Below are 27891 nucleotides of genomic sequence, written 5' to 3'. Positions count from 1 at the left end.
CACCCATTGCTTCTTGTTCTACCCTCAGGTGCCTTGGAGAATAGTTTGACTCCCTCTTCTTTGTGGCAACCCCTGAGATATTGGAACACTGCTATCATGTCTCCCCTAGTCCTTCTTTCTCATAAGCTAGACATACCCAGTTCCTGCAACCGTTCTTCATATGTTTTAGTCTCCAGTCCCCTAATCATCTTTGTTGCTCTTCTCTGCACTCTTTCTAGAGTCTCCACATCTTTTTTACATCGTGGCGACCAGAACTGAATGCAGTATTCCAAATGTGGCCTTACCTTAATGAAGGCAGTGACCAAATGGGGAAGGGCATGTGCAGTCAATAGGAACTGGGGATATTCCTGTCTCTGATGCAATTGCCAGCCTCATCACTGAAGCATTGCATTGTTCATAAGGCAAAAACATCAGGGGGAAAAAGGGGAAGAATTTCAGTAGATGATTGCAGGCTCTCATAATACAGACTTGGCAAGACCTGAAGACATCATGACTACACAGCTCTTAAAAACAGCCATGCACCTTCATGCTGTGGCGAAGGGGATGTGAGGATCAGCTCGATGGCCAATTTCTCTGTACAATATTTGGGAGGTAGGGGGAAGGGACATTACAGCACAAGAGGGCTAATAAAATGTTTCATTTAAGAAGGTGGTTCTGGATCAGCACTTGATCTTAATTTCCTGGATTCTAAAAATAACAAGTTTGGGAAAAAAAACTTTCTAAATTTCAAGGCCTTGCCATTATTAATTAAACAATAAATATTCTTGTTTTCTTCTATGTCACACAGTCATTCTTTTTATCACCTTTTTAATATCTTCCCTTGTTCTGCATATTCTAGAACCAATAGTATACTTGTAGCAGCCTTCTCCAAGCTAACTCTCTTCAGATATTCAGAAATCAGGGAGTTAGAAAATTAACATTTTTTTGTGGAGTATTAACATGAGGAAGACACATATTTATTTCCATGACCGAAAAAGAGGTAACAAGTTGATAAGCTTGATACAATTTCACAAATCTTACTTAGAATTTTAGGACAGCTTTCCCCAACCTGGTATCTTCCAGATGTGTCAGAATATTCAATCTTCTTCAGGAATCACAGCAGCACATATAACAACTGTCTCCTCCAATTCTTCTGATTAGCCTATAAGGCTGGACTGAGATATAGAAACTGCTTCAATGGAACAGAGCAGATTCCTAGCTGAGGATAGACACATACATGGACCTTTTCAGTCCAATACCTTACCTGCTATAGCATTCTGGATGGTAACAAGTTTGAGAAACTTGCTTTGCAATCTAATTTAATAAAGGAAGCATACAAAGATTTAACAGTGATTTGTTTAACTTTTTTTTAACTAGAATTCAAGGTGCAATTGGTAAAAGCAGTGGCCTGGGAGACTGAGGTGGAGCAAAAGCAAAGAATATACTCAGTCCAAGAATGTATTTACTTCCAGAATAGTATGCATCTTTCAGATCAACGTTCCTCCCCCTCCTCTTGTAAGATGACTTGGTCAAGTATATTCAGAGACAATGCAGCTTAATACTAGCATGTACATTCAAGCAAGTGGTATGATAAAAGGCACTTTGTGAGCAACAATTTATCATTTGGAGAGGGAAGGTGTAGGCTCATTTTTGAAATCACAAAAGACAAGTGATATTATTCTATAGCACCCTGTATTTCAGACTACAGTTTGAAATCAATCAGTTAAAAAATCTGAATAGAAAACAGTCTGCTTATGTTGAAAGATAACTTGTGTGTAGCAAAAATATTCTATGTTTTATTTTCCTATCAGCTCTCATTCCATCTGACGAAAGAGAATTTGCTTTGTAAATTTCTTTCAAAGAAGGATTTCATTGAACTTATCATAGGTTATATTCTGCCATTCACTGAAGGGTTGCCAGGGCACTGGTGCAAGTATCCTTTCTCCCAATCATCTACGCAATCATCCAGGTTTCGATTAAATGCTAAGGAATATTAAAAAGGCATTGTTCCCATTGGTTTTCCCTGAGATGCATGGGCTTCACAAGGATGGAAAACAATGGAAATAGTAGCACCCCAAGTCTAACAATAAGGAGAGCTTAAAAATAACCCATGAGAACATTTACATCTATCCCAAAGCTTTTTTAGAATAAGGTAGGAAAAGAAAACCCTCCCACTTGCATGGAAAGATGATGATTTTCAGGAATCATTCATTATAACTTGCTTTGCTGGGATCTCACAAGTGATGGCCAGTTCTTCAATGGAGGGCTACCAAGGGTTACGAGTTTCTGCAGAAAGGGACTGGGTTGTAGTTTAGGTATGTCAGGATTAGCCTCAGCATACTTTTGCAGTTTTGTTAGAATCTTAGGCAGCCCGATCTCAGAAGCATAGAACATTGGACCACCCTTATGTCTGGGCCACCCATAACCATTGATATAGATGGTATCAATGGCTTCTGGGCAAGATGCAATTCCTTCAGATAATATTTGGAAACCCTCATTGACAAGTGAATACAGACAACGCTCCAAGATCTCCTCTTGGGTTATGGTGCGAGTTGTTATGTTGTGGGCATTTCTGTACTTTTGAAGGAAATTGTGAAGCCAGGGATCAGACTTTGCTGTCTTTCCCCCAGGTTTATCATATAGGTACCAGCCCTTTCCAGTTTTCTGACCGTATCTCCTCTTCTCACATAGGAGATCAGGAAGAGGACTATAACGCTTACCATCTCGTTGGCGGGGAGGCGTTCCAAGGGGTAAGTTGGCTCCTGTCAGGCCCTGCCCTATTCTAGATTTCCAGCCCACATCAAGCCCAGCCAGATCAGATACTTTGAAAGGACCCAGTTTGAAACCAAATTCTTCTAGAATTTTGTCCATCTCCTCTGGAGTACTTCCCTCTTCTAAAAGGAAATATGTTTGTTCATTATAAGAACCGAGTAGCCGGTTCCCAACAAAGCCGAAACAATTTTCTACTAGAACACCACATTTGTTCATAATTTTGGCCAGGTTCATAATTGTAGCAATAGCAGTAGGAGATGTGTGCTCTCCACGAATGATCTCTATTAACTTCATTACATGTGCCGGTGAAAAAAAATGAGTACCAATGACTTGCTGGGGACGGTTAGTAACAGAAGCCATCTTATCTATATCCAGGCAAGAAGTATTAGTGCCCAAAAAGGCTTCTGGCTTGCAGATTTCGGATAATTTACAGAATATTTCTTTTTTCAGAACCATATCCTCAAACACAGCCTCAATAACTAGATCTACATCTTTTAGCGCACCAAAATCCAGAGTGAAGTGAAGTAATTTAGATTTATGGATGTCCAGTGTTTTGCCCTTCTGTTGCATTCTTAAAGTTTCACGCTCCAAAGAAGCTTTGATAGCTTTCCTTGCTATTTCAAGATGCTTCTTATCCTTCTCCAGAGCCACAACTGGAATTTTAGCCTTCACCAGAGACACCACAATGCCTTGGCCCATTGTCCCCAAACCTTTTGGATGAAAGAGAGAGAAAGAAAGAAGAAGCAATTATTAGAACGTTCTGGCCAATGTTTATTAAACTGACATAATACCATAGGCAATTTTTTTCACTTCTCAGTTACATATTCAGGCAGAGAGAATATTGATACTATACATGTAAGAAAAGCCAGATTGTTCTAAGATCTCCAAAGTTTTGAGATTGGCAATATAATTAGAATTTTGACTATATTTGAGCGTACCAGCAAAATGGCAATTTGGGGTGATTTGCACCTTCTCAAAAATAGAGTTATTGGAATATGATCAATTACAAACCATGAGTAAAAATATCCTGTTTATCTTTGTCCATTTTCAGCATAAGTAGCAAACTTCTAAATCAGGCATCCCCAACTCCCGGGCCATGGTCCATTCATTATTGGGCCATGATCTGCTTGGAAGTGGGCTGTGTGAATGGCTGGCTGGTAGACGCGTGTGCATAGCTCAACTTGTGGGAGCGCCAGGTTGGCGCACATGCGTGAGCATGCCAACTTGCCGCTTGTATAGGCCCCTTCTCCTCTCCCTCCTGCCAGGCCGCCAACCTGTAAAGATTGGAGAATACTGTTCTAAATAATGCATTGCACTTCAGTCTCTCATTATTTTTATTTTCTAAGAACGTTGATTTAGGGTTCTTAGAAATTCTTATTATGAAACAGTGTGTAGCTCCTCATTATATTAAAGGTGGGGTTTTTGTTAATGTAAAAAATCAAGGGGACAAGCAGTCTGGCAGGCACCAAGAATAGCAGGTTTTGTTAATTACATTGGAGTTCCATGTAGGGAACTTCATCTCCTAGCAAAGGCTTTGTGGTTTTAATGATTTATTTCACACGAGTACATAAAACTGGTATTTCCCAAATTCCAGATGTATAGATGTCAACATCAAAATTCCCAGCCAGCATCACCATTGCAGGGAATTCGGTGAACTGAATTCTGGGTATCTGGAGAGGCCTGAGGCTAAGAAAAGTATCACCAAAGCATATACCACAAATTATGATCCAGAAAGCTGAGTTTGCAGAACATGCTAAACGAACCATATAACATGAATATGGTTAACAGTCATTTCCATCCACTGATGTAATTTGGTTACAAACAGATCGTACCTGTTTAGGTTTTGCTTAACACAGTGTATGAACCCAGCCCTTATGGGTCATTCAACAAACCATGATTTGAATGCAACATAGCTTATTGTGAGGTTTGAGCCTATTCATTTATTGCGGGTTAGAATTTTTTTTCTTAAATCATTTTTTTTCAAAAACCACGTGGCCTTTTAGAAGAATGTCTTTCTTCCAAAAACTTAGAGGCCCCTAAATAGCTGGAGGAGGAATTGCAATTGGGAAAACATAAATGGAGAAAAGGTTGAATCCTGTTTCCCCAGAGCTTCATCCCAGCCTGAATCATTGATTTCCATGGTAACGGTCACATTTTAAAACATGCACACACCGAGGACCCCCCCTTTATGGATCTTCCACATTAAATCTAATTTCATCCTTAGTGGGGACAGAAAAGAATTTTTTTCTTGAAACACTTGCCTACTTGCATGCTGAGAAAAGTATTTATGCAGAAGGTCAAATCAAAGAGCCCAATCCCAGTTCTTAAAAAAACGGTAAGCATTAATGATATTAATATTAGTACATGGTTAATAAGTTAAGCACTAGCAAATGAAATTTGTATCTGGTATACACAACATACAAAGTTTTTATGAGCTAGTATTAGATTATTGCATGCTTACTTATGACAACAAAACATCAATTTGTTGCGCAGCCAAGCACCAGAAATGCTCAGGCAGCAATCAATCTAGCAAAATGTATTTTACCAATGTCCCAGAAGCTTTCCTGATTCTATTAGCCTGAAGCAATATATCAGGCTTGTATCAACACAAAGTGATCCACGCTCTTGAGTAATTACAGAAAGCTTATTGTGGACATTTCAGGAGGCCTAAAATGTACTCAAACTGTAATTGTTCGGTCAGGCTCCAACCCAAGCTACCCTGTAGGCAGCCACTCTCAGTCACCCCACAAACAGCCCATATATAACAAAGAAAGTCCACAGAGTAGGAGCAAACTTGCAGGGCAAGGTCCAGGGTCCCAAGTCCAATCCACCTAACTAAGAGAGTCCCTGAGGCAAACTATAGTCCTCAAGGCAAAGTCAAGGTACAAGACAAACGACAGTTGTCAAGGCAAAGTCAAGGCAAAAGGCAATCCTTGAGGCAAGGCAAGGCAAAACGCACCAGTTTAAACCAGGGGAATGTAAATCAAACGAAACAATTGTTCCTGACAAAGACTAACTCCCCGCAGCGTCTCCTTAAGTCAATCCACTCCAGGTGTTCCTTGTGAGGAGGGGTAGGGTGACATCTTCCCAAGTATCCTCACAGCTCTTCTCTGAGCTTGCCTATTCTCCACTCTCCATGCCATTGGATAGGGTGTGAGAGGCAGCCGTTCCTCATCAGAGGGGATCTGCTGCCTATCAGCACCACTGCTTGTCAGCAGCCAATCCTCCCCTGTTTCTGTCAGGGCAGATAGCTCTCCATTCGGTCAACCACCTCCCTCAATGCCTGAGGAGCCTGAGACATCCTCATCCTCAACCCCTGGCCTCTCCAAACCAAGAGAGATGTGCCATCCTCATTGGACGGCCCAGTTCCAACTTCTTCTCCTCTTCCTCCAAACCAGGCTCCAATGGGGCCTGACATCTACTAGCTTTGCTTCATTCCACAGAGTAACCTGGAAAAGTTCGAACCTGTATCTATGCTTCTTTAAGATAGTAATTTCTGCATATTCATCACTTGTGACTTTCCGTGAAATTCATAAAGAAGACTCTTCTTTCCGCATGGTAAGGGAAATTAGGCTCATACACATTATGTGTGCTTATATGGAGCAAAATAATGATATCCTATCTACATGTGCTGAGTTATAGACTCCATGATACTTCACACAAATGTCAGTTCTCCAATAAGTCACAGCAACTTAAAAGGGTTCAAGGTTGCAAGCAGATTTAATTTGCCACTTTTTTAGCTAAAGGGATATCACTCATGCAGAGAAGGATAATTAAGACTGCAAAATTGCAGAGGGAAAAAGACAGATGAAGACTGGTCCCTCAAGGCTGCCTCCTGCTCAGGTGAACTTCAGAGAGTTCAGTGTGCACAGGCTGCAGCAAACCCCATCTTGTATATATCAGTCAGACTGTGGGGTGGAAGGAGTGGGAAGAACAGTGAAAGTATAACATGACTGTCACTCTCTTAAAATCAAAGAGGGCACTACCAAGGACTGGGCTACTTAGGGAAGAGTTTCCCACTGAGTATAAACCAATCAATATGCAGAGCAACAAAGAGCTTTTGAAGAAACTGAACAGTACATCAAAGAGAGGTTTTTTTTTAATTTTAATGCCTTTATAAAAAATTAATGAGTGCATTATCTTCCTGGGGATAGGCAAGGAGAAATGGAAGCAGTGGATCATTACAATGAAAATTAAAACTTCTTAAAAGGCAAGTGTCAACACAACATTTTGAGATTAATGATTAAATATGTGAATTAAAGGAAGAAAACAATTTTTGAGAGTCTCTCTGCTAACTCTCCCTAGAGAGAATCTACCCAGGGTGGCAAGAGGGAGAGGAGAATAATCTCTATTATTGCAGTGACAAAACTGCATAATAGAAAATACAAATTCTTTCATTGCCGCATATCACAGGCTGTGTTTTGCTCAATTTTGCCTCCTCCAGCCCCCTGGAGCACTTTATAAGCCTTCTAAAGGCTATGCATGCCCCCCCCCTTTTTTTTACAAAAAACGGGCCCGTTTTCTGCTGGTTCCCCCCCCCCCACTCGTGGAGCACTCTACAAGCCTCCTAAGGGCTATTCATGCCCTTTTGTGGGAGGTTTGCAGAGTGCAAAAACTTTATTTTTAATTTGCCTCTTCAAAACCCTGGTGCGTCTTATACTCAGAAAGATATGGTAACTGTGCAGTGTTTGCTTAGTCTTCTTCATGTTTTCTTCAGAAAATGTTTTCTTTCCCCAACAAAAAACAACAATAACAATAGTTGACCTTTGAATAATTCAAAAATCTTCACAAACTTACCTATCACAGCTGCTTTCCGGATTGGTTGAGAGGATGCAGTCTTCCAGGATGCCCCATTGGGCAACATCCATTTTTGTGAAATTCTTTGGGCAAAGAAAGCGTACTGCAATGCTTTAGCCTGGTCTGACATCAAAAGGAGAAGAAAAAGCTCCTTTTCCTTGCGAATTCCTTCTGCGAAGGGCAAGTACACGGAAGCTTCCACAGCTCGAAAGCACATTTCAGGTGAGAGGCATCCTGGAGCCTGCTTCTTCACCTTCAACAGTGCCTCATGTAGGAAAGCTTCCATGTTAGGGAGTTTGGGAGTCTGTTTCAGAGAGAGTCTGCGAGGTCCCAATGGCTTACCTAGAGAGGGCAAACAAATCATCTCGTTAAAACAGGCTAGCTTCTCTATTTATCAGTTTCTTTTTCTTTGTACAAGAAAACCAATAACAATGTAAATGTTCTGTTGCCATTCTTAAATATATTTAATACCGCTGTATATACTACTACCTATTGTGATGTGAAGTATTAACGCGCAACGTTGTGATAATGGTATTCAGTGGAGTTTACTTTAAGTACCGTATTTTTCGGAGTAGAAGACGCACCTTTTTTCCTCAAAAAAGAGGCTGAAAATCTGGGTGCGTCTTATACATCGAATACAGCATTTTTTGCCTCCCGAAGCCCCACCCCTTCACCAAAATGGCCACGCATACCCTTATGGAGGCTTTCAGAGAGCTCCTGGGGGCTGGGGAGGTAGAAATAAGCAAAAAACAGGCCCTTTTTCTCCCCCACCCAGCCCCCAGCAGCACTCTATAAGCCTCTATAAGGCTATGCATGCATTTTTTTTTGACAAACAACAGGCCCGTTTTCACAACAAACGGGCCTTTTTTGCTCTTTTTGGGGGGGGGGGCACTCCCCCAGGAGCACTCTGCAAGCCCCCTCCCCAAGGCTATTCATGCCTTTTATTTGGAAAAAAAAGGGCCGTTTTTCGGAGGTTTGCAGAGTGCAAAAACTTTTTTTTTCTTTTGAAAAGGTCTTTAACTGATCAGGTGCTGTGCCAGCAGAAACAAAGTCTTAAGGTTTGTCAGCGATTTCCTTCTCCAGCGCATGGATAAATACACCTGGAAACATCTACCTACCTACTCCCTACCTACCTACTGTATTTCTCTCTCTCCCTCTCTCCCTCTCTCAACCTACCTATCTACTCTCTCTCTCCCTCCCTATCTGCTGTATTTTCTCTCTCTCTCTCTTTCTATTTCTCTCTCTCTAACCCTCTACCTACCTACCTACACGCTCTCTCTCCCTACCTACCTACTGTATTTCTCTCTCTCTCTCTCTTTCTTTCTCTCTATCCCTTTATCTACCTACCTACGTACCTACCTACCTACTCTCCCTACCTACCTACTGTATTTCTCTCTCTCTCTTTCTCTCTCTCTATCCCTTTATCTACCTACCTACCTACTCTCCCTACCTACCTACTGTATTTCTCTCTCTCTCTCTCCCTCTCTCAACCTACCTATCTACTCTCTCTCTCCCTCCCTCCCTATCTGCTGTATTTTTTCTCTCTCTCTCTTTCTATTTCTCTCTCTCTAACCCTCTACCTACCTACCTACACGCTCTCTCTCCCTACCTACCTACTGTATTTCTCTCTCTCTCTCTCTTTCTTTCTCTCTATCCCTTTATCTACCTACCTACGTACCTACCTACCTACTCTCCCTACCTACCTACTGTATTTCTCTCTCTCTCTTTCTCTCTCTCTATCCCTTTATCTACCTACCTACGTACCTACCTACCTACTCTCCCTACCTACCTACTGTATTTCTCTCTCTCTCTCTCCCTCTATCAACCTACCTATCTACTCTCTCTCTCCCTCCCTCCCTATCTGCTGTATTTTTTCTCTCTCTCTCTTTCTATTTCTCTCTCTCTAACCCTCTACCTACCTACCTACACGCTCTCTCTCCCTACCTACCTACTGTATTTCTCTCTCTCTCTCTTTCTTTCTCTCTATCCCTTTATCTACCTACCTACGTACCTACCTACCTACTCTCCCTACCTACCTACTGTATTTCTCTCTCTCTCTTTCTCTCTCTCTATCCCTTTATCTACCTACCTACGTACCTACCTACCTACTCTCCCTACCTACCTACTGTATTTCTCTCTCTCTCTCTCCCTCTATCAACCTACCTATCTACTCTCTCTCTCCCTCCCTCCCTATCTGCTGTATTTTTTCTCTCTCTCTCTTTCTATTTCTCTCTCTCTAACCCTCTACCTACCTACCTACACGCTCTCTCTCCCTACCTACCTACTGTATTTCTCTCTCTCTCTCTCTTTCTTTCTCTCTATCCCTTTATCTACCTACCTACGTACCTACCTACCTACTCTCCCTACCTACCTACTGTATTTCTCTCTCTCTCTCTCTTTCTTTCTCTCTATCCCTTTATCTACCTACCTACCTACGTACCTACCTACCTACTCTCCCTACCTACCTACTGTATTTCTCTCTCTCTCTCTTTCTCTCTCTCTATCCCTTTATCTACCTACCTACGTACCTACCTACCTACCTACCTACCTATTCTCTCTACCTACCTACTGTATTTCTCTTTCTTTCTCTCCCTCTCTATCCCTCTATCAACCTACCTTTAAAAAAAAATTGCCTCTTCAAAACTTGGTGCGTCTTATACTCTGAAAAATACAGTTGGTGGGAAAGGATTGTAGTATACAGGTAGTCCTTATATATATGTGTGTGTGTGTGTGTTGTAATTGTACTGATAAATAAATAAAGGGAGACTAGGATAGATCTATTTCGAGCTAATTAGCTCTCATCAGCTAGCCATACCCTTACTGGGATTAGAACCCGGGCTGTATATATCTTAGGCAGGAGTCTTAACCACTAAGCCATGGGTTCTCTTCCTGTTGCAACAGTAAAAATAAAAATATGGTTTTCTGCCTGCATGGTCTTTGTGATAAGCCGAAGGACAGAAAGAGGGAGTAGTGACCTTCCTCCCATATTTAGTCATACCAGGGGTTGTAACACAAATACATACATACATACATACACATACACATACATACATACATACATACATACATACATACATACATACATATATATATAGCCAGAAACTGGCAGTTAGGTCCAGTTCTTGTCAAACAATGGGCTTATTTAATTACCGTTCCATGGCATTCTCTTAGCAACCATATATTCACTTAGCAAAAAAAAAGGTAAAATCAGGTCAGTCGTGTAGTGACCCATTTAACAACCAGCAAGACTTACAACTGAAATTTCAGACTCCTTGATGGTTGTAAATTAAGAACTACTTGCACTGTCTAATGGCATGTGCATTTATTTGGAAATGCAAATAATTCCTGCTAAGCACACTGGCAATTTAGATCAGCATTAATGCAAAGAGTTCCATTTGTATAGTAATCTAGTCCTCCATCTGGCCTCCCTAAACCACTTTTCCTTATCTTCAACCCCGAATTAGAGCTATGAAATAAGTTGTTCTTCAAAGAATCCTGAGGGTTGCTGAGCATTTTTAATTATAAAAATGACTTAATGGCATTTATTCATAGAAAGAGTACTTCAGAATACATATCAATTTAAATTTAAAAGAATCGTAACTTTCATGTTTGCTGAGGACTTTAAAACTTTATATAAACAGCGTAAACAAAATTACTTCATATGTTTTAATTATCTTGAAATTTAAACCATAGCTAATGAATATTAAAATAATTTAATAAGTATTACTGTGCTTGTGTTCTATAGAACAAGAATCCCTGAAAGATATGTGTGTCTGAAAAGATGTTAAATATTTTTCCTAGAGTTTTCTATTTTGGAGACTTATTTCAAACAAGATGTTCAGAAAAAAGTTTCTTATATGATTTGAGAATCATAGAAATTTGGGATTTAAATTACAATCTATGCCTATCTGCAGAAGCCATTTAGATGGCAGGTAATCATTTTGTAGTCTGGCAACCAGGAAGATAAGCCACATTTCCCTATTTTCCTATTTCCTCACTCCTAAAGCACCATCAGTAAAGACAGCAAGACTAATGCCAGCAAAATGTGCCTTTCTAGAACTCTGTCTTAGATGTGGGTACATTTCTGTATAAAGACCATGTGTCAGCTTGTCGTGACCCTGTGATATCAGATGTGTTTAACGGTTGAACTGATTTATTTTTGGTCCATCTGCAGGGCATTTGAAACTATTTTCCCCCATTAGCAGGAACGCTCGTGTGGCCCTGGTCTCTGCGATTTCTCTTTTTTAAAAGAAGAGACAGCTTGAAGCATTTTCCCTTGCTCCTCCTGTGAGCTTATTTTATTTTATTTTTGTTTCAAGACAAAAGTGTACAAGATGAAATGAGGATAGGGATAGTGTGTTGGCCAGCAATTTATTACTTTTTCATATGGAGTAGGGACAGTGGTGGGTTTCAAATTTTTTTAGAACCTCTTCTGTAGGTGTGGCCTGCTTTGTGGGAGTGGCTTGCCAGACATGTGACTGGGTGGCTTACCAGCCATGTGAGTGGGTGGGCATGGCCAACTTGTAAAATGTGGTGAAACTCACTTAACAACGCTCTTGCTTAGCAACCAAAATGTTGGCTCAGAAACTCTGGCATTTGAAGCACGCCAGTCTTAAAGCTGTCAGGTTATAAGACCCTTGCAACCCTAACCCTTTAGAAAAAAAACCCCAGGGGTGTTCAAACTTGACAGCTTTAAGACTTGTGGACTTCAACTCCCAGAATTCCTCCTCTCGCTCTTCATCTTGATGATGTGCGGACGGGCGGGGGGAGGGAGCTGGAACCGGTTTTAAACAGCATTGTAGATTTGTGGAACCTCTTTATAGAAGAGGTTAGAATTGGCAGGAACCCACCCCTGAGTAGGGATGAGTGGACTTGCTTCTGGTAAGGCAGTGTACTCTGTTCCTTTTACTCACCGTTTCATGGCTGGCAGGTTTGGAAATGATTGCTAATTATCTGCAAATAGCTTTTATAGAATGAAAATGGTATGAAGATTTATGGAAATATTGCTAATAGAGCTAAGACTTGAAGCATTCCTGGTTTTGTTTACGAATATAATTCATAAACTGACAGGAATGCTTCGTACTTCCCTCTTCTATCAAGAAGCTATAGTATTAACATGAAGCCAGCCATTGTCCAGATTTTATCTAACAATGGCATAGTAGTTGCCTTCCTGGAACTTAAGCTGCCATCATTGCTTCCATGAACACTGAGAATGATTGCAAAAAGCAATATTATTTATCAAAGTTTGGCGCCATCGTGTGGACAAACTGCAGAGTGTGCTAAGAAAAGCAATTGATGCAAAATATCCACTCAAGTCAAACAGTTTTTGTTTGTTCACAATAGATTTAACTGAATTAAAATAATATTTCCTGAAATAGAAGTTGCATTTGAAAAATATGTATTTTCATATATCTGAGTGAATCCTCAAGGCAACCCAGTATATATTTTTGAGAATAAGTGCCAACTGACTAAAACCCAGTAAATATAGATGGTATCATCACTTCAGTGTGTTTACAAGCTAACTGGTTAAATGTGGAAGCATGACTATACAAAGTATATGTCATTAATCACTGTCTTCTTCAGAAAAACAGTGAAAAATATGACAATTTTATGCGGATGTGGGAAAATACGGTTTTTAGATCTAGCTTACTTTCTTGATACTTGTCAAGAAACATGTTGACCAAACCAGTGCTTTGTTATTCAAAAGTTAAGTTCCTTTTGGCATCTCAACTTCTACAAAGTGTCCATTAAATTGCTTATGTTTTACAGAAAAATTATTTCATTTAAACCAGTAATACAATTTAGTCATTCAATATGTCTACAAAACATGGGGAATCAATTCCCCAAGAACATTAAAGCTACTTTTATAAAAATTGGCTATAATAACAGAATCTTGCAAGTCTGATTCGGCTGTATCTCTTCCCTTTTCTCAAAGTTCAATGAATTAAGGAGGCATCTGGCTGACTGCTTCTAAATATGCTCATTCCAGACTTTAAAAATGCTACAGCCCCTTATGCTTAGGCAAAGATCCTACAAACTCATGTCAAGATTATCTTCCTTACTTTATCCACATTTATAATACACATAGTCCTTGGTTTGCAACCACAACAGAGCCCAACATTTCTGTTGCCCAAGTGAGATAGCTGTTAAGGGAGTTTTGCATCATTTTACAACCTTTCTTGCCACATTTATTAAGAATATCACTGTTGTTAAGTTAGTAACACAATTGTTAGTAATCTGGATTCCCCATTGACTTTGCTTATCAGAAGGTCACAAAAGGTGATCACATGACTTTGAGACACTTCAACCATCATAAATATGAAACAGTTGCCAAAGGATCAAATTTTTATCACACCATTATGGGGTTACTGCAGCAGATATAAGTGTGAAAAACAGTGATAAATACACTTTTTTTTGTAACTTTACATTGTCACTAAATGAATGGTTGTAAGTTGAAGACCACCTGTATATATATAACTATAAATACAACTAGGTTTTGAATGGTTTTACAATTCATAGCCACTTGCATATGTAATTTTACTATTTCTTAAGAATAAGGACAGACCTGAATGAGCTTAATTCCTGATGTTGCTCAGTGTATGTTACATCGTATTGAGCAATTGAGTTGGGAGAAATTTCCATGACTGAATTGCATAAAGAACACAATGTTCTATTCCCATGTTGTTTCACCATTCTTTATGCTATTATATCACTGTACATTAATTGTCTAACTGTCAAGAAGGAATTATGCAAACAGAAATTTCTGAAAACAGATTTCCAAATTATGAAGGTAGAAAACCATCACTTTGGGGGACGTGCCCCATCACAAGGAAGTACTGGTGCAAAATTCGAAAGTGGTTAGAAAAAATTACTGAGCGAAAAATAGAACTCAAACCAGAAGCATTCTTACTAGGACTACTGGATCAAAAAATGGACAAACAATCTCAATACATAATCATACATATACTCAAGGCAGCCAGGATTGCCTTCGCACAAAATTGGAAAAAAATTAATACACCCTCAGATGAAACTACAATCAGGAAACTACTTGAGTGTGCAGAAATGGACAAAATGACAATAGAACTAAAAGAAAGAGAAGAATCGGACTTCTATAATGTTTGGAATAAAATATACAAGTGGCTAGAAATCAAAAGCCAAAACAGGAAATAGAGAATACAAATAGATGGAGATACAAATAATGAATATTACTATAAGTGTTTATATTATGCTTGTTACATCATAGGGCAAGGCTATAGTAATAGGAAGGCAATGCAGAAGGGAAAATTATAAAAGCTAGGCAGGAAAGCCGATATTGAAAGCTGTAAAATTACTCTATATTGTTATGTATGTTCCGTGTTTTGTTTTGTTTTATTGTGTTTTTTTCCTTGTTGTGTCTTTTTTACTGTTTTTAAAAATTAAAACATTCAATAAAAATTATTTTTAAAAAAGAAAAGAAAACCATCACTTTAAAATAGTCATTTCCTACTTTTTAGAACTCGTATTTGTGAATGCTCTTTTAAATGATTGCCTATTCACAAAGTGGGTGCCATGACAGATATCGTGAATTATAAAAAAAAAAACAATTTATCAAAAAGCAGTAAGACATTGTCAACAAATAATAGCTAGCCAGATAACCAGATAGATAGGTAGGTAGGTAGGTAGGTAGGTAGGTAGGTAGGTAGGTAGGTAGAGACAGACAGACAATAAATCTGTTTTTCAATTACAATATATATGGTTATTTATTTAACTTTCTCCCTGCTTGACGCCCCCAAATTCTATGCCAGTACACTGCAATTTTTAATTTAAAAACCTTGCGCCAATAGTAACATCAGCTAAATAATTCTTTCTATTGGTTGGTATTTTCTTTGGGGAATTTGTTGTATTACATTTTGCCCAGTACAACTGAATGTTCTTACCCAATATTCTTTGTGCTAACTTTATAGCTGCTTCAAATGGATTTTCTTCAACAATCTCATCTAAGATCCCCAGTTTCAGTGCTTCAGTAGCTGGCACATGTTTACCTAAGAAAAAGAAATATTACTTTTTCATTTAGGATTCACTTAAATTCCATCTGTTCCTTGGGAGTTTCAAGGTATGTTATTGGTAGACTACTTTGAGCATAGATCAGGGGTCTCCAAACTTCCAACTTTAAGGCATGTGTACTTCAACTCCCAGAATTCTTCAGTCTGCCATGGGGAATTCTGGGATTTTAAGTCCACAACTCTTAAATTTGGCAATTTTGGAAACCCCAGGACTAGGCAAAATTGGCAAATCTTTGATTCCATGCTGTTACAGCAGCATGCTAAAATAATAGAGAAAGAGAAACCTACTAACAACATTAGCAGAAAGGGGTTAGCAAGGCAGTACTGTATACTAAACTGTAAGGCACAAGTGGCCCATATATTCTATAGGTACCTTCTATAGCACAGCAGCCAGCTAGAGAATAAGGATGCTTGTCAGTTCATTATTGGGCTGCTGTGCTGAAACATTAGAATCGATAACTAATAAATCAAAAGGGATCAAGTCACAGGAAAATCAAACAGAACCCAATAAAATAATTGGTTCTGGCCTAGGTTCTCAATTTCAATGTCATTCAGGGATCAACTATATGGCTTTTTGATTGTTCATAGCTATTTAACATCACACTGAACTTCAGGTCACAAAACTGGTGGTCTTGATAAACTGCCATGGGTAGAAACTTTTTAATATAAAGTATTAAATAAATATTTAATTTTTAAAAATAAAATATTATTATAATCAATATAAGCCCAAAGCAGTACTGAAGTTTTTAAAATAATATCCAAGAAATTCACTGCTTCACCTTATTTTTGTGAATGGTGACTGCACAATAAGTCTGGCAATGAGACCACAGCAAATACAGCAATGATGTAAGAGAACAGTGCTAAATGTAGAAACCTTCAGAAATCATGTGTTTGCATGAGAAGCAGAGTCTCCTTCAAAATAAACCAAACCCAATTTGGTGTAACAGAACTCACAAGAATACTTTATATTTTTCAGTCTTCTCTGTAGGATTGTATGTAAAATTAATATTCTTAAAAGTAAGCTGAATTTCCACTATCAACACAATCATTTTCAGGTACATTTCTTAGTGAAAAATCAATCTAAAGTGCTGCTAATTTATCAGATCTTTTCTAGCTGCTAGCTAAGAATTGTTAGCTAACATTTCAGATGATGAATCTAACAAACCCAGAAAGTGTAAAGCATGCTTTTACTGTAGTCATGCTATCTTATATTTCTGGAAAGCATATTTGGTATTCCATAAAAATGGCAACTTATGTAAATATGCCATATATTATTTGCACATGACACATGTCTATTCACAGATAAAAGAATTTACCTGTGGTGATCATATCAAGTGCAGCTGGTACCCCAATCAATCGTGGAAGCCGTTGAGTCCCACCGGCTCCAGGAAGTAAACCTATTGTGACTTCCGGCAAACCAACTTGAGCCTGGAGCGAGGATGAAATATTTGTAAATATTTACAATATATAGAACACATAGCATCCTCTCCTATAACTTAAAAAAAACCCTGCTCTATATAAACCTATATGGGGATATATATGAGTAATGTTGGAAAAGATCAAGTAATGTAGGGAACAGTTGTAGTTCAAAAGCCTGGATTCTCTATTTCTTTTCTAAACTTAAAATTATATTTGTGGTTGATGTATTATCACACAAACCATTGATTCCTGGATAAGTAGCACAATCTTACGTATCTAAGTGGGTTTCCTCTGTAAAATATTTTTATTAAATTTTACAAAGCATAAACATAAAAAATAACTTAAAATAACAATCAAAATAAACGATAAAGAATAAAAAGAGAATAGAGATAGAAGTGTGAAAAAGTATAAATAAAATGAAGGGAAAACACAAATATATACAAAGAATGAAAAAAAAATATTTTCCCCTTTTAAAATTTTAATAATCATCAAACCCATATGTTAAAATTTGATTGTTCTCTATTGCCTTCAAAATTTCCACAAAAGATTTAGAACTGTAGTTGAATTACTTTAGTGATTCCAGCTCTGTCAACTTTATTAACCACTCCTCTATTGCTGGTATCATAAGCGCTTCCAGCGCTGAGAATACAAAAGTCATCCTGCTACTGGTATTATCATATATAACAATAAATAAAGTGCTTTTTCAGCACTGTTGCAACTGCAAATGGTAGTTAAATGAAGCAGTTGCTAAATTAGGGCCTGTATTGTTACATAATAACTATCCATTACCTTGATTACATATTATTCATTTATAAGACCTTTTTGATTCAATTGGAATTATTAATCTTATGGAAATAGCATCCACAGTAAATCATTGCACACAATGGCACAATTGTGTAAATACCACAATAAAGTAATTCCAACAGGAAATATGATACATGTGTCATCATTCCCTTGCTTTAAGTTTCTTCATGTTGCTTTCTGTGATTGATATATTTCAATGTTTAATAGAACATTTTATAATTCATAGGTACTTGGTTGGGAGAGATAGACATCAGAGGGCTTTAGGTGATATATAGGTTGAAAATGGTACTTTAAAGACATCTTACCTTCATGTTTGCAATCCTATAATGACAGCCCAGTGCCAACTCCAGGCCTCCTCCGAAAGCTATGTCTTCAATAGCAGCCACAAATGGTTTTTCACTCTTCTCTATTAAAGCAACTACAGACTCCATACTCAATGTATTTTTCTGAATACCAACAGAAAATCCTCCGATATCAGCACCTAAAAAAATTGAACAAAATTCTGAGAATCCATGATTGCTTCAAGTAACCACCCCATTAAAGCCTTGTGCTAATTAGCATAGAACCAAAATGCACTGAAGATTTACATACTTCAAATAGGAAGTAATTGTGATTTAATATAAGTTTCCAGTTAGTATTAGATTCTCTGCTTATGAAATGCAAGCAGGAACATTTTTTCCTGCTTGCAAGTATTTCATGTTTCCCATAAATCTGCTATGAGAATTTGAGGCAGAGAGTAAAGTTCTCAATGAAAGATTGGGGTTCATTGAGAGAAAATTGCTTAAAATTAATGAAAAGAAGGACTAGGGGTGACATGATAGCAGTGTTCCGATATCTCAGGGGTTGGCACAAAGAAGAGGGAGCCAAAGCACCTGAGGGCAGGACAAAAAGCAATGGATGGAAACTAATCAAGGAGAGAAGTAACCTAGAACTAAGAAGAAATTTCCTGACAGTTAGAACAATTAATCAATGGAACAACCTCCAGAAGTGTCCCAAAGGTGCTTTTTCAAGCAGCAACTAGACTTTCTTGTTTTTATTTGAATATTTATTTGAATATTTCTCAAAGAAAAATAAGAAAGTCCAGTTGCCTCTTGAAACCTTGTACAACTATAACCTGGATGACCAAGAATCTCCATAAACATTTAGATCTACAATCTATGTGTATAAAATTACTTCCTGGAAACTTTTGAAGATAGATAAAAACCATTATAACTTAAGAGTTATCATGATGTATCATGATGTAGTTATCATGAATATTATGAAATTTGGAACAATTGACACAAATGGTTGCAAAACAAGAATAAACTTGATTAACCCGAAAAACAATACATATATATATATAGAGAACTGTTTATAAAGGTTTATAAACATAGAAGCAAAATAATATTTACATGTACAGGTATGATGACATAATAATGTTGATATAATGACTGTAAGGTGTTATAGAAGGAAAAAATAATTAAAAAAGAGTTACATGATGGTATTACAGATTTCTCATAATCTTCTAGTTGAATCATAGAGAAATCTACAAATGGGGCAGAATGCTAATGGCGTAAGTCTCATTGCAGGATTTTTTTGGGGGGATTCTGTTGTATGATTTGTCCATCCCTCTTTCTATGTCCTATCTAGGTATCTCTCAAATCTAAGAAAAGCTTATGGGAAAATATCAGGCAGAAATAGCCCTAGAGGGGAAGGAAATAGATTTTGTCATACATGTCAAAAATTTAACTCAAATGAAACCAAATATAAAAAATAATTTCAGCACTGTTCAGTATATGTTATTTTTTGCAGTGCGAAAAAGCAGGACTTTGAGAAAGAATGTACAAAGGCTGAGAGTGGAAGTGAAAGTTGACTTAAAAAGAGACAGCAATTCAGCCATGGTAAGAAGAAATCTGAGAAGTATTTTGAGTAATGAAAGAGACGTTGCCTTAAATTACTCACGATAAATGTGGCTAAGAAATTCTTCTGATAATTTCCAAAGACTGACATTAGAATACCTGACTGAAATCTATGTAATTCTTGCTTTGGGGATCTTGTCTAGTTAATCAATATTTTTACCCAATAAATTTATGAATGTAGCTACTGAACAAGGAAAATCCAACTATATATAAGGTTGCAAACTAATGTTTAACATGTTTTTAAAAAAAAATAAAAGAGGAGAGAGGTATAAATTCTACAAAAATAAATAAATAGATAAATAGATAAATAGATAGATAAATAAATAAATAAATAAATAAATAAATAAATAAATAAATAAATAAATAAGAGAGCAAACGTAGACTCTGATCCATTACATCGTGGAAGAGGTGCAGTTGAATGAAGCAATTATGGATAGAATGAACCACGCCTCCCAACTCTTTTTTCTGAAGGGAAACAGTCTGAAATATTTAATATCATATATCTATAACCAAAGAGGATACTATTGTCCAATGTAAATGTAAAGCAGAGAAGAAAATGGAAATGTGGAAATATATGAATTAAAAATTCAACTAAGTGCTGCAGAATGATGATATTCTGATCCATTGGAGGATGGCCTAGTCTATAAATCGTGACCTTATTGGTTAGGCTGTTTACTGTTAGTTTGTTTGGCAGTTCCTTGAGTGGGGAACTGTTTACCTCTGGGCTGTTGGTCACATGTTAATATTGATGTTAATCTATGTTCATCTGAGTGTTGGTTGCTAGTGGAAAGGTATTCTGATCTTTTTGTTCAACCATTGATTATAAGAATGAACACTAAGAATATGGAGGCTATGTAAGGCAGCACATTTTATACTGTCAGAGTGAGCATCACACTAATCCACATTGGAGCCAATGGGCAAGCCATGGTTTTGGTGTGAGAATATTTCAGATGCTTTTGAGGATAGGATATCATGAAGCAAAAACAGCACCAAGACAAAGAAAAATGTATAACAATGCAAAGTTGATTATAATAGAATTTCAACAAATGCAATTATTGGAACTAGGACGTTTAAGCTATAGGCCCGTGATGGTGAACCTATGGCACGCATTCCACAGGTGGCATGTGGAGCCATTTGTCAGGGCACGCGAGGCATTGCTCTGTCAGCTGGCCAACTAACGTTGGCCTTCTTTTGAGGCCATTTTTCGCCGTTCAGGGAAGCCTCAGGAGTGCGAAAAACCAGCCCTATGGGCAAACCAGAAGTTCAGGAACGGACTTCCGGTTTGCTCGTAGGGTCGGTTTTAGCCATCCGTAGTCTTCAGAAGGCTTTCCTGAAGGCTCCGGCGGATGAAAAACGGCCTATGGACAAACCGGAGGTCACTTCCTGGTTGCTTGTACGGTTGTTTTTTGCCTTCCGCAGCCTTCAGGGAAGCCTCCTGGAGGCCCCCGAAGGCTCTGGAGGGCTAAAACCAGTCCTACAAGCAACCAGGAAGTGACTTCCGGTTTGCTCGTAGGGTCATTTTTTGCCCTCCGGAGCCTTCAGGGAAGCCTCCAGAGGGCTAAAACCAGATCTACGAGCAAATCGGAAGTCTGTTCCTAGGGCCGTTTTTTCATGCTCCGCAGGCTTTAGGGAAGCTCCTGAAGCCTCTGGAGGGCCTCCGGAGGGGTGGGGGAGGCTGTTTTCGTCCTCCCCAGGCTCCTATAAAGCCTCTGGAGGCTGGGGAGGGTGAAAAAATCCTGCCAAAAATGGGGGGGGGGGAGTTCTGGTCATGTGGGCATGGGCACTGTGGTCGTGCACATAGCATTATGGGTGTGGCATGCCCGCACGCGACCCCCTATACTCCCCCTGCTTTTGGCCCGCGAGCCAAAAAAGGATCGCCATCACTGCCTTAGGCAGTAACATATTTGGAAACAAAATATGATACAGAATTTCTTGGAATCTTTCAAAAGTCTTCCTCAACAGTCTTTGAAGAAATATATGATGTTAGAGTAAATGTAATAGAGACACTGGCTCCTGCCCTCCTAAGTTATTTCTTTTGAAAACCTCTGTAATACTTTGCAGCATTGTGTAATTTGCAGAATCCATAGTTGATGATTTACCCTAACCTATTTACTTGCAGACATGACAAGTTGTAAAATTTTGTTTTGCAACTTGTCAGGCCTGGTGGATGTCAAATAGAATTAAGATTCCTTATGTTACCTAATTTTATTTGAGTTCTGTATCATTCTTTGTATTGTCTCTAATGTGTATGACTTTGAATATTGCTCAGCAATTATAATAAAAAACTGAATTGAATCAAAAGTCCTTACCTGCACTGAATTTCCCATTTGCCCCACAAATCACAACAGCTTTCACAGTGGGGTCAATATTTGCACGGTTTACTTCTTCTTTTAAAGCCCGTAACATCACATCACTAAAATAAATCAGTCATTTATAGTGTAAGAAAAAAGGTACACCTGCCTGAGTAGCAATATAAAATAATTCTTCAAGTAATGGTTCAAATAGGCTGAGATACAAGACAATATCTTGATGATTTACTTCAGCAACAATAATCTGCTTGAAAGGTTAATCAATGTTCGTAAAACAGATTCATTCATAAGTAATACCATAGTTCGGCATCTCTTTAAAATGACTTAATATGTCTAGGTTAAAACAAATCTGGACAACTAGACTGCAACAAAGGAATAAAGCAAACAATAATTTCTTGCTGCCATTTAGTGGTCATCCAGATTTTTGAAATGTAAATCTAATGTATAGTTTAAATGTTGGGTTCATAAGCTCCCACTTCTTGTACAGTATCTATACAATGGCCTTTTACACTGATCATAATAATATGGTAATAATATATTTAGTTTCAATTGTTAGAATTATAGTAATATCTATTGTTAGAATTATAGTAATATCTATGTCATTTTCTATTTACTTCACTTATCAAGGTCAAGAACTACTGCAATGTATTCTTTGATATATATGGCAACATCAAAAATTATAACAATTTTTATTCATCTTTCCCTGCCCTTGTTTCAGACCTATCCCTGCATTCTGATAAGGTCTTTCTTCTGGGTGGCTTAGACTTTGCCTTTTGCTAAAAATTGTGTTTTTAAAATAATTCATAAACCTGACAGTGTTAATACATGAAGAGTGTGAAGATTAAAATTGCCACTAGAGGTAGCTATACCACTAGCAAGAATTTATCACGTATTAAGTGAAAGAATTGAATGAATTTTTTCTCTCATTTCCAGGATTAATGGAAACTGAATGTAGCCTCTTCATCCAGGTATTTGATGCATGAAAGATACTGTACCTGTATTGTTCATCAAATGTTGCAATGCCTTTTTCACTGCCTAGTTTGTGCCATTTGAGTTGGCAGAAAACTGCAGCAGAGTATTAACTGTCTGCATTTGTGATTCCTATGTCTTTATTTCCTGTATTTTAATTCAGTGCAGTTACCCGATTTCCATAACAAAATCAAATAAAACTTAAAATTGCACTTGGATGGTATTGAAATAAGGGAGAAAACCCTATTTTAATACAGGTACACTACAGATAATTTAAGACAGATTTCTACATAGGGTAAGGTCAGGATGAAGGAACATGAACATAGAAGAAACAATGTACAGATGAAACTCGAAAAATTTATTGATTACATGCAATCAATAAAACAAGGATTGTACATAGAACAATATTGGACCTCTGAAAAGTATAAGCATGCATATGTAGTCAGTACTTGGTTTGGGCCCCTTTTGCAGCAATTACTGCCTCAATGTGGCATGGCATGGAAGCTATCAGCCTGGGGCACTGCTGAGGTGTTATGGAAGACCAGGATGCTTCATAGCGGCCTTCAGCTCTTCTGCATTGTTCGGTCTCATGTCTCTCATCTTTCTCTTCGCAATGCCTCATAGATTCTCTATGGGGTTCAGGTCAGGCGAGTTTGCTGGCCAATCAAGCACAGTAATCCAACAGTCGTTGAACCAGGTTTTGGTGCTTTTTGGCAGTGTGGGCAGGTGCCAAGTCCGCATCCCCATAAAGCTTGTCTGCGGAAGGAAGCATGAAGTGCTCCAAAATCTCCTGGTAGACGGCTGCGTTGACCCTGGACTTAATGAAGCACAGTGGACCAATACCAACAGATGACATGGCTCCCCAAATCAACACAGACTGTGGAAACTTCACACTGGACTTCAAGCATCTTGCAGTGTGTGCCTCTCCATTCTTCCTCCATACTCTGGATCCTTGGTTTCCAAATGAGATGCAAAAGTTGCTCTCATCAGAAAAGAGGACTTTGGACCACTGAGCAACAGACCAGGTTTATTTTTCTTTAGCCCAGGTAAGACGCTTCTGACATTATTTGTTGTTCAGGAGCGGCTTGACAAGAGGAATACGACATTTGAAGCCCATGTCCAAGATCCATATTTGTGTGGTGGCTCTTGATGCACTGACTCTAGCCTCAGCCTACTCCTTGTGAAAGTCCCCAACACTTTTGAATGGCCTTTTCCTGGCAATCCTCTCCAGGCTACGGTCATCCCTGCTGCTTATGCACCTTTTTCTTCCACACTTTTCCCTTCCACATAACTTTCTATTAATGTGCTTTGATACAGCACTTTGAGAACATCCAACTTCTTTTGTAATTACCTTCTGAGGCTTTCCCTCCTTATGGAGGGTGTCAACGATGGTTTTCTGCACAACTGTCAGGTCAGCAGTCTTTCCCATGATTGTGATTCCTACTGAACCAGACTGAGAGACCATTTAAAGGCCCAGGAACCCTTTGCAGGTGTTATGGCTTAATGAGCTGATTAGAGTGGGATATTTTGAGCCTAGAATATTGCACCTTTTCACAATATTCTAATTTTCTGGGATTGTGGATTTGGGGTTTTCATGAGCTGTAAGCCATAATCATCGCAATTATGACAAATCATGGCTTGAACTATCTTGCTTTGCATGTAATGAGTCTATCTCATATATTAATTTCACCTTTTAAGTTGCATTACTGAAATAAATGAACTTTTGCATGATATTCTTCAAGTTTCACCTGTATTACTAGACCTGTTTGTGGGTCACTGCATGTATGCAATCCACATCATCTGTTAAACTGTAGTACATAGGATTTCTAAACTATAATTTATATTATTATTGGCTAATTTATTATTCATGCTTTTTTCAGAGCCCTCGGGACTAAAACTGGAATCCAATTTTCATCCTGTCTACCGAGGTTTGATACAAACTTCATTTAATTATTTTGTAAACTTTAAAAAAGCAAAACAAAAGCAAAACGCCAATTACTGTAAAGTTGATTGGTATATCAGCTATTGATTATGAAACTTTGACAAGCTTTAATATGCCTGTTATGTCATCTGACTCCAGACTAATAGGTAATTAACTAAAAGTAATTAATTAAATTAAATAAAGTTAATTGATTAAAAATTGAGCATTTCATAATGGGATTACTGCTCTGAGTCAGCTGAATAGAATCCAAAGCCTAAAAACACCAAGGGTTAAATATTAACCAGAATTCTTTCCAGGATACATTTATTCCCTGCATAATCATTTTGTGCCAAAATTACTGTTTATTCTGAAAGCGGAATGTATATACATTAACTCATTTTTAAATATAATTATTTTCCACATATTCTTTATCAAGAAAAAATTAAAAGGGCAATACAGGCAATATTCTTCTTTTTAAAATGTATATTTAGTCTATATCAATGACTTGAGTTTATTATTTTTGCTACCTAAGAAATTGAATATCAACAGTAGATAAATTCGTTGGAACTGGGCAAAACGGAAATTCATTTTTGCATATCTATTGGATCGCATTCCAGATTTAAAAGCAAGCAATGTACAGAATTTTCTTAAAATAAAAATATACAGTATAATATAATCATATATGTCCCACAAGATGTTATTATGTAAAAATGTATGAATGAACGAATAGTTTACTTTAAAAGCTTCTCTATAGTTTGAACTCTTTGGTCTGCATTTCTGATGACAGCTAAGTTCAGTTGGGCTAATTCTTCTGAGGGTGCTGTATCTGTAATCTTATGTGTGGTAGCACCAAAGTAACTGCCTAACCATGTATATTCCGTAAAACGTTGGGAAGTGACTGAGCATGAACTAATAACAGTGTTACTCTCTAATCCTAATAGCATTTTAAGAAACAATTTTCAGAAAAAAATGAGGTAAAATAAAAGGCAGTTGAATAGGTACAAGATTTTTAAAGAATTATAACTTCTAGGTAGGAACAGTTGGAGAACAGCACTTTTTAAAACATATTCACAGGTAAAATCCATGGAACAATTGTTGTCCTAGTCTAGTTAAGAGTTTAGTTTTTGATGTTTAGCTGATTAATAATGAATTTACTTGAAATCAGAATTTTTTTTCATGGCATCTAAATTGGTTCACATTGGCTGTATTCTCATATTGGGTTGAATAATCTTAAGTAGGTGGGCCATAATATATACTGTTTTCAATGTTGTTGATGTCCTATTTAAAGTTCAAACTCACTGTGCAACAATGAATTTCCATATTGCCTGACTCAGACTTAGTTAAACATCAGTTTTGTTATTATAGAAATGGAAGCCCATGTGATGGCTGTATAGGGTGTGAAGCTTTGATGCTTTCTTCCATGGTCTTATTTTGGCCTTTGTTTGTTTGACTTGTAGATTCTTCAGGGAAAAACACAGACTTTGTTTAAAAATTTACTGACAGGTGGTATGTTTGCACCTTAGTACACTTTTCGTCCTCCAATCCAGCGTGCAGCGCAGCTTGAAAGATTAGTATTTGGATGTTAGTGCAAAACAAAACAAAATATCTGGACCATAGGTTAGAAGAAGCAAACATTTCTGCACTGTGGCCAAGTAAATTACACCGCTGTGCCAATGCAAGCTTGACTGGAAGAAACTTAGCACAAAAATAATAGACAAGCATTGTGCATTTTTCACGGAAAAAAGCTAAAAGAATCCAAAATGGAATAGTACTAGACACCTGGACAATATTCCTTTGCTAGCAAACTCAATGACACATAGCACTATTGGTTCATTGAGGAAAACACTTGAAAATCCATCCCAAATCACAGCTGGGTGATACTTTATTAAGACCTATAAAATTAACCCAAAAGTGTGTGCAAGCTTTCACTTTCTCGAGACCTCTTCATGGACAGGATTAATCGCTTCCGATTAAAAAGACATGGGACTAAGCTGGTAACTTTTCCAGTCTTTCCCCATTGTTACCTGATTGCATTGAGCGGAGGATTACACAGTCGAATCACTGCCACTTCAGGAGTTCCCCGCACGAATTCCGCCATAATCTTCGTCAGATCGTTGCCGAACAGCAAGAACTACGAATGCTGCAAACTTATTCGAGCAATAAGGGGGCGAGGCAGGGCAAATGCAGCTGGCAATGGGCATTGCGTCTTAGAGCGGCGCGCGCATTAAGAGGGAGGTTCCAACTGGAGCAGGAAATCCTGACCGAAAACCAGTGCATGCTTAAGAACAGTCCAAATTCTCTGCAGTCAATTTAACGCGAAAATCATTTTAATTTAAATTAAGGCGGTCGGCCTTAATTTAAATTAAAATAATCACCGGAGCCGCTTTCTAGCAAAGAGATCTATGGCAAGAACAGTAATGGGGGCTGAAGAATTACAAGATCGTTTATCTGTTCCATTGAAGTCAGTGGAATACATATAAATAAGAAGTGGAGTGGGGCAGAAATGGGGTGATATATCATATGGGTATTTCTTTTGTAAATGCCTTCGTATGACTTTTTAAATTAAAAAAGATTTTCTAGGAATTTTTTTTGTGATTTCGGATAATGGTGAAGAGCTTAGAGGTGTGATTTAGTGCTTGTATATATACCTAAATAAACGGACAATGGAAATAAAATGGTAATATTGATGTCTTTTTAAAGAAGTATTTTGAAGTCATTTTAGGCCATCACCTAAAACGGACAGATAAACTATTTAAGAGGAAGAAATAGCTACACGTGGGATATAGTCTTTGGACTTATGGCTCTTCGGACTGAAATGTATTATTTGCTTCGGAGAACAATCATTCCAATTATTAATTGCAGTTCAGAACGGCCAACTAATTTTTTCAGACACAGTTTATCAAATATAGGTGCAGAATTTACTAGACTGCAAAAATAAAGTGCAAAAATTCAGTATTTGTAAAGGATCCCTGGATTAAATC

At 37.9% G+C, this 27891-nt stretch overlaps 1 protein-coding gene across 1 annotated transcript; it reads right to left on the bottom strand.

Moving 5' to 3' along the window:
- Nucleotides 1–327: 327 nt before the first annotated feature.
- On the bottom strand, nt 328–27126 carry EHHADH (enoyl-CoA hydratase and 3-hydroxyacyl CoA dehydrogenase). Its single transcript, XM_081955929.1, has 7 exons — nt 26935–27126; nt 22021–22124; nt 18119–18294; nt 16907–17018; nt 15465–15569; nt 7549–7890; nt 328–3461 (listed from the first exon to the last, which is right to left on the bottom strand). Exons 1-7 carry the CDS (start codon nt 27006–27008, stop codon nt 2191–2193), a joined length of 2184 nt encoding a protein of 727 aa, XP_081812055.1. The 5' UTR covers nt 27009–27126; the 3' UTR covers nt 328–2190.
- Nucleotides 27127–27891: the final 765 nt, after the last annotated feature.

Source organism: Natrix helvetica, assembly GCF_964273705.1.
Source record: "Natrix helvetica genome assembly, chromosome: 5".
Taxonomy (NCBI): Eukaryota; Metazoa; Chordata; class Lepidosauria; order Squamata; family Natricidae; genus Natrix; species Natrix helvetica.
This window is presented reverse-complemented; position numbering and strand designations above follow the sequence as displayed.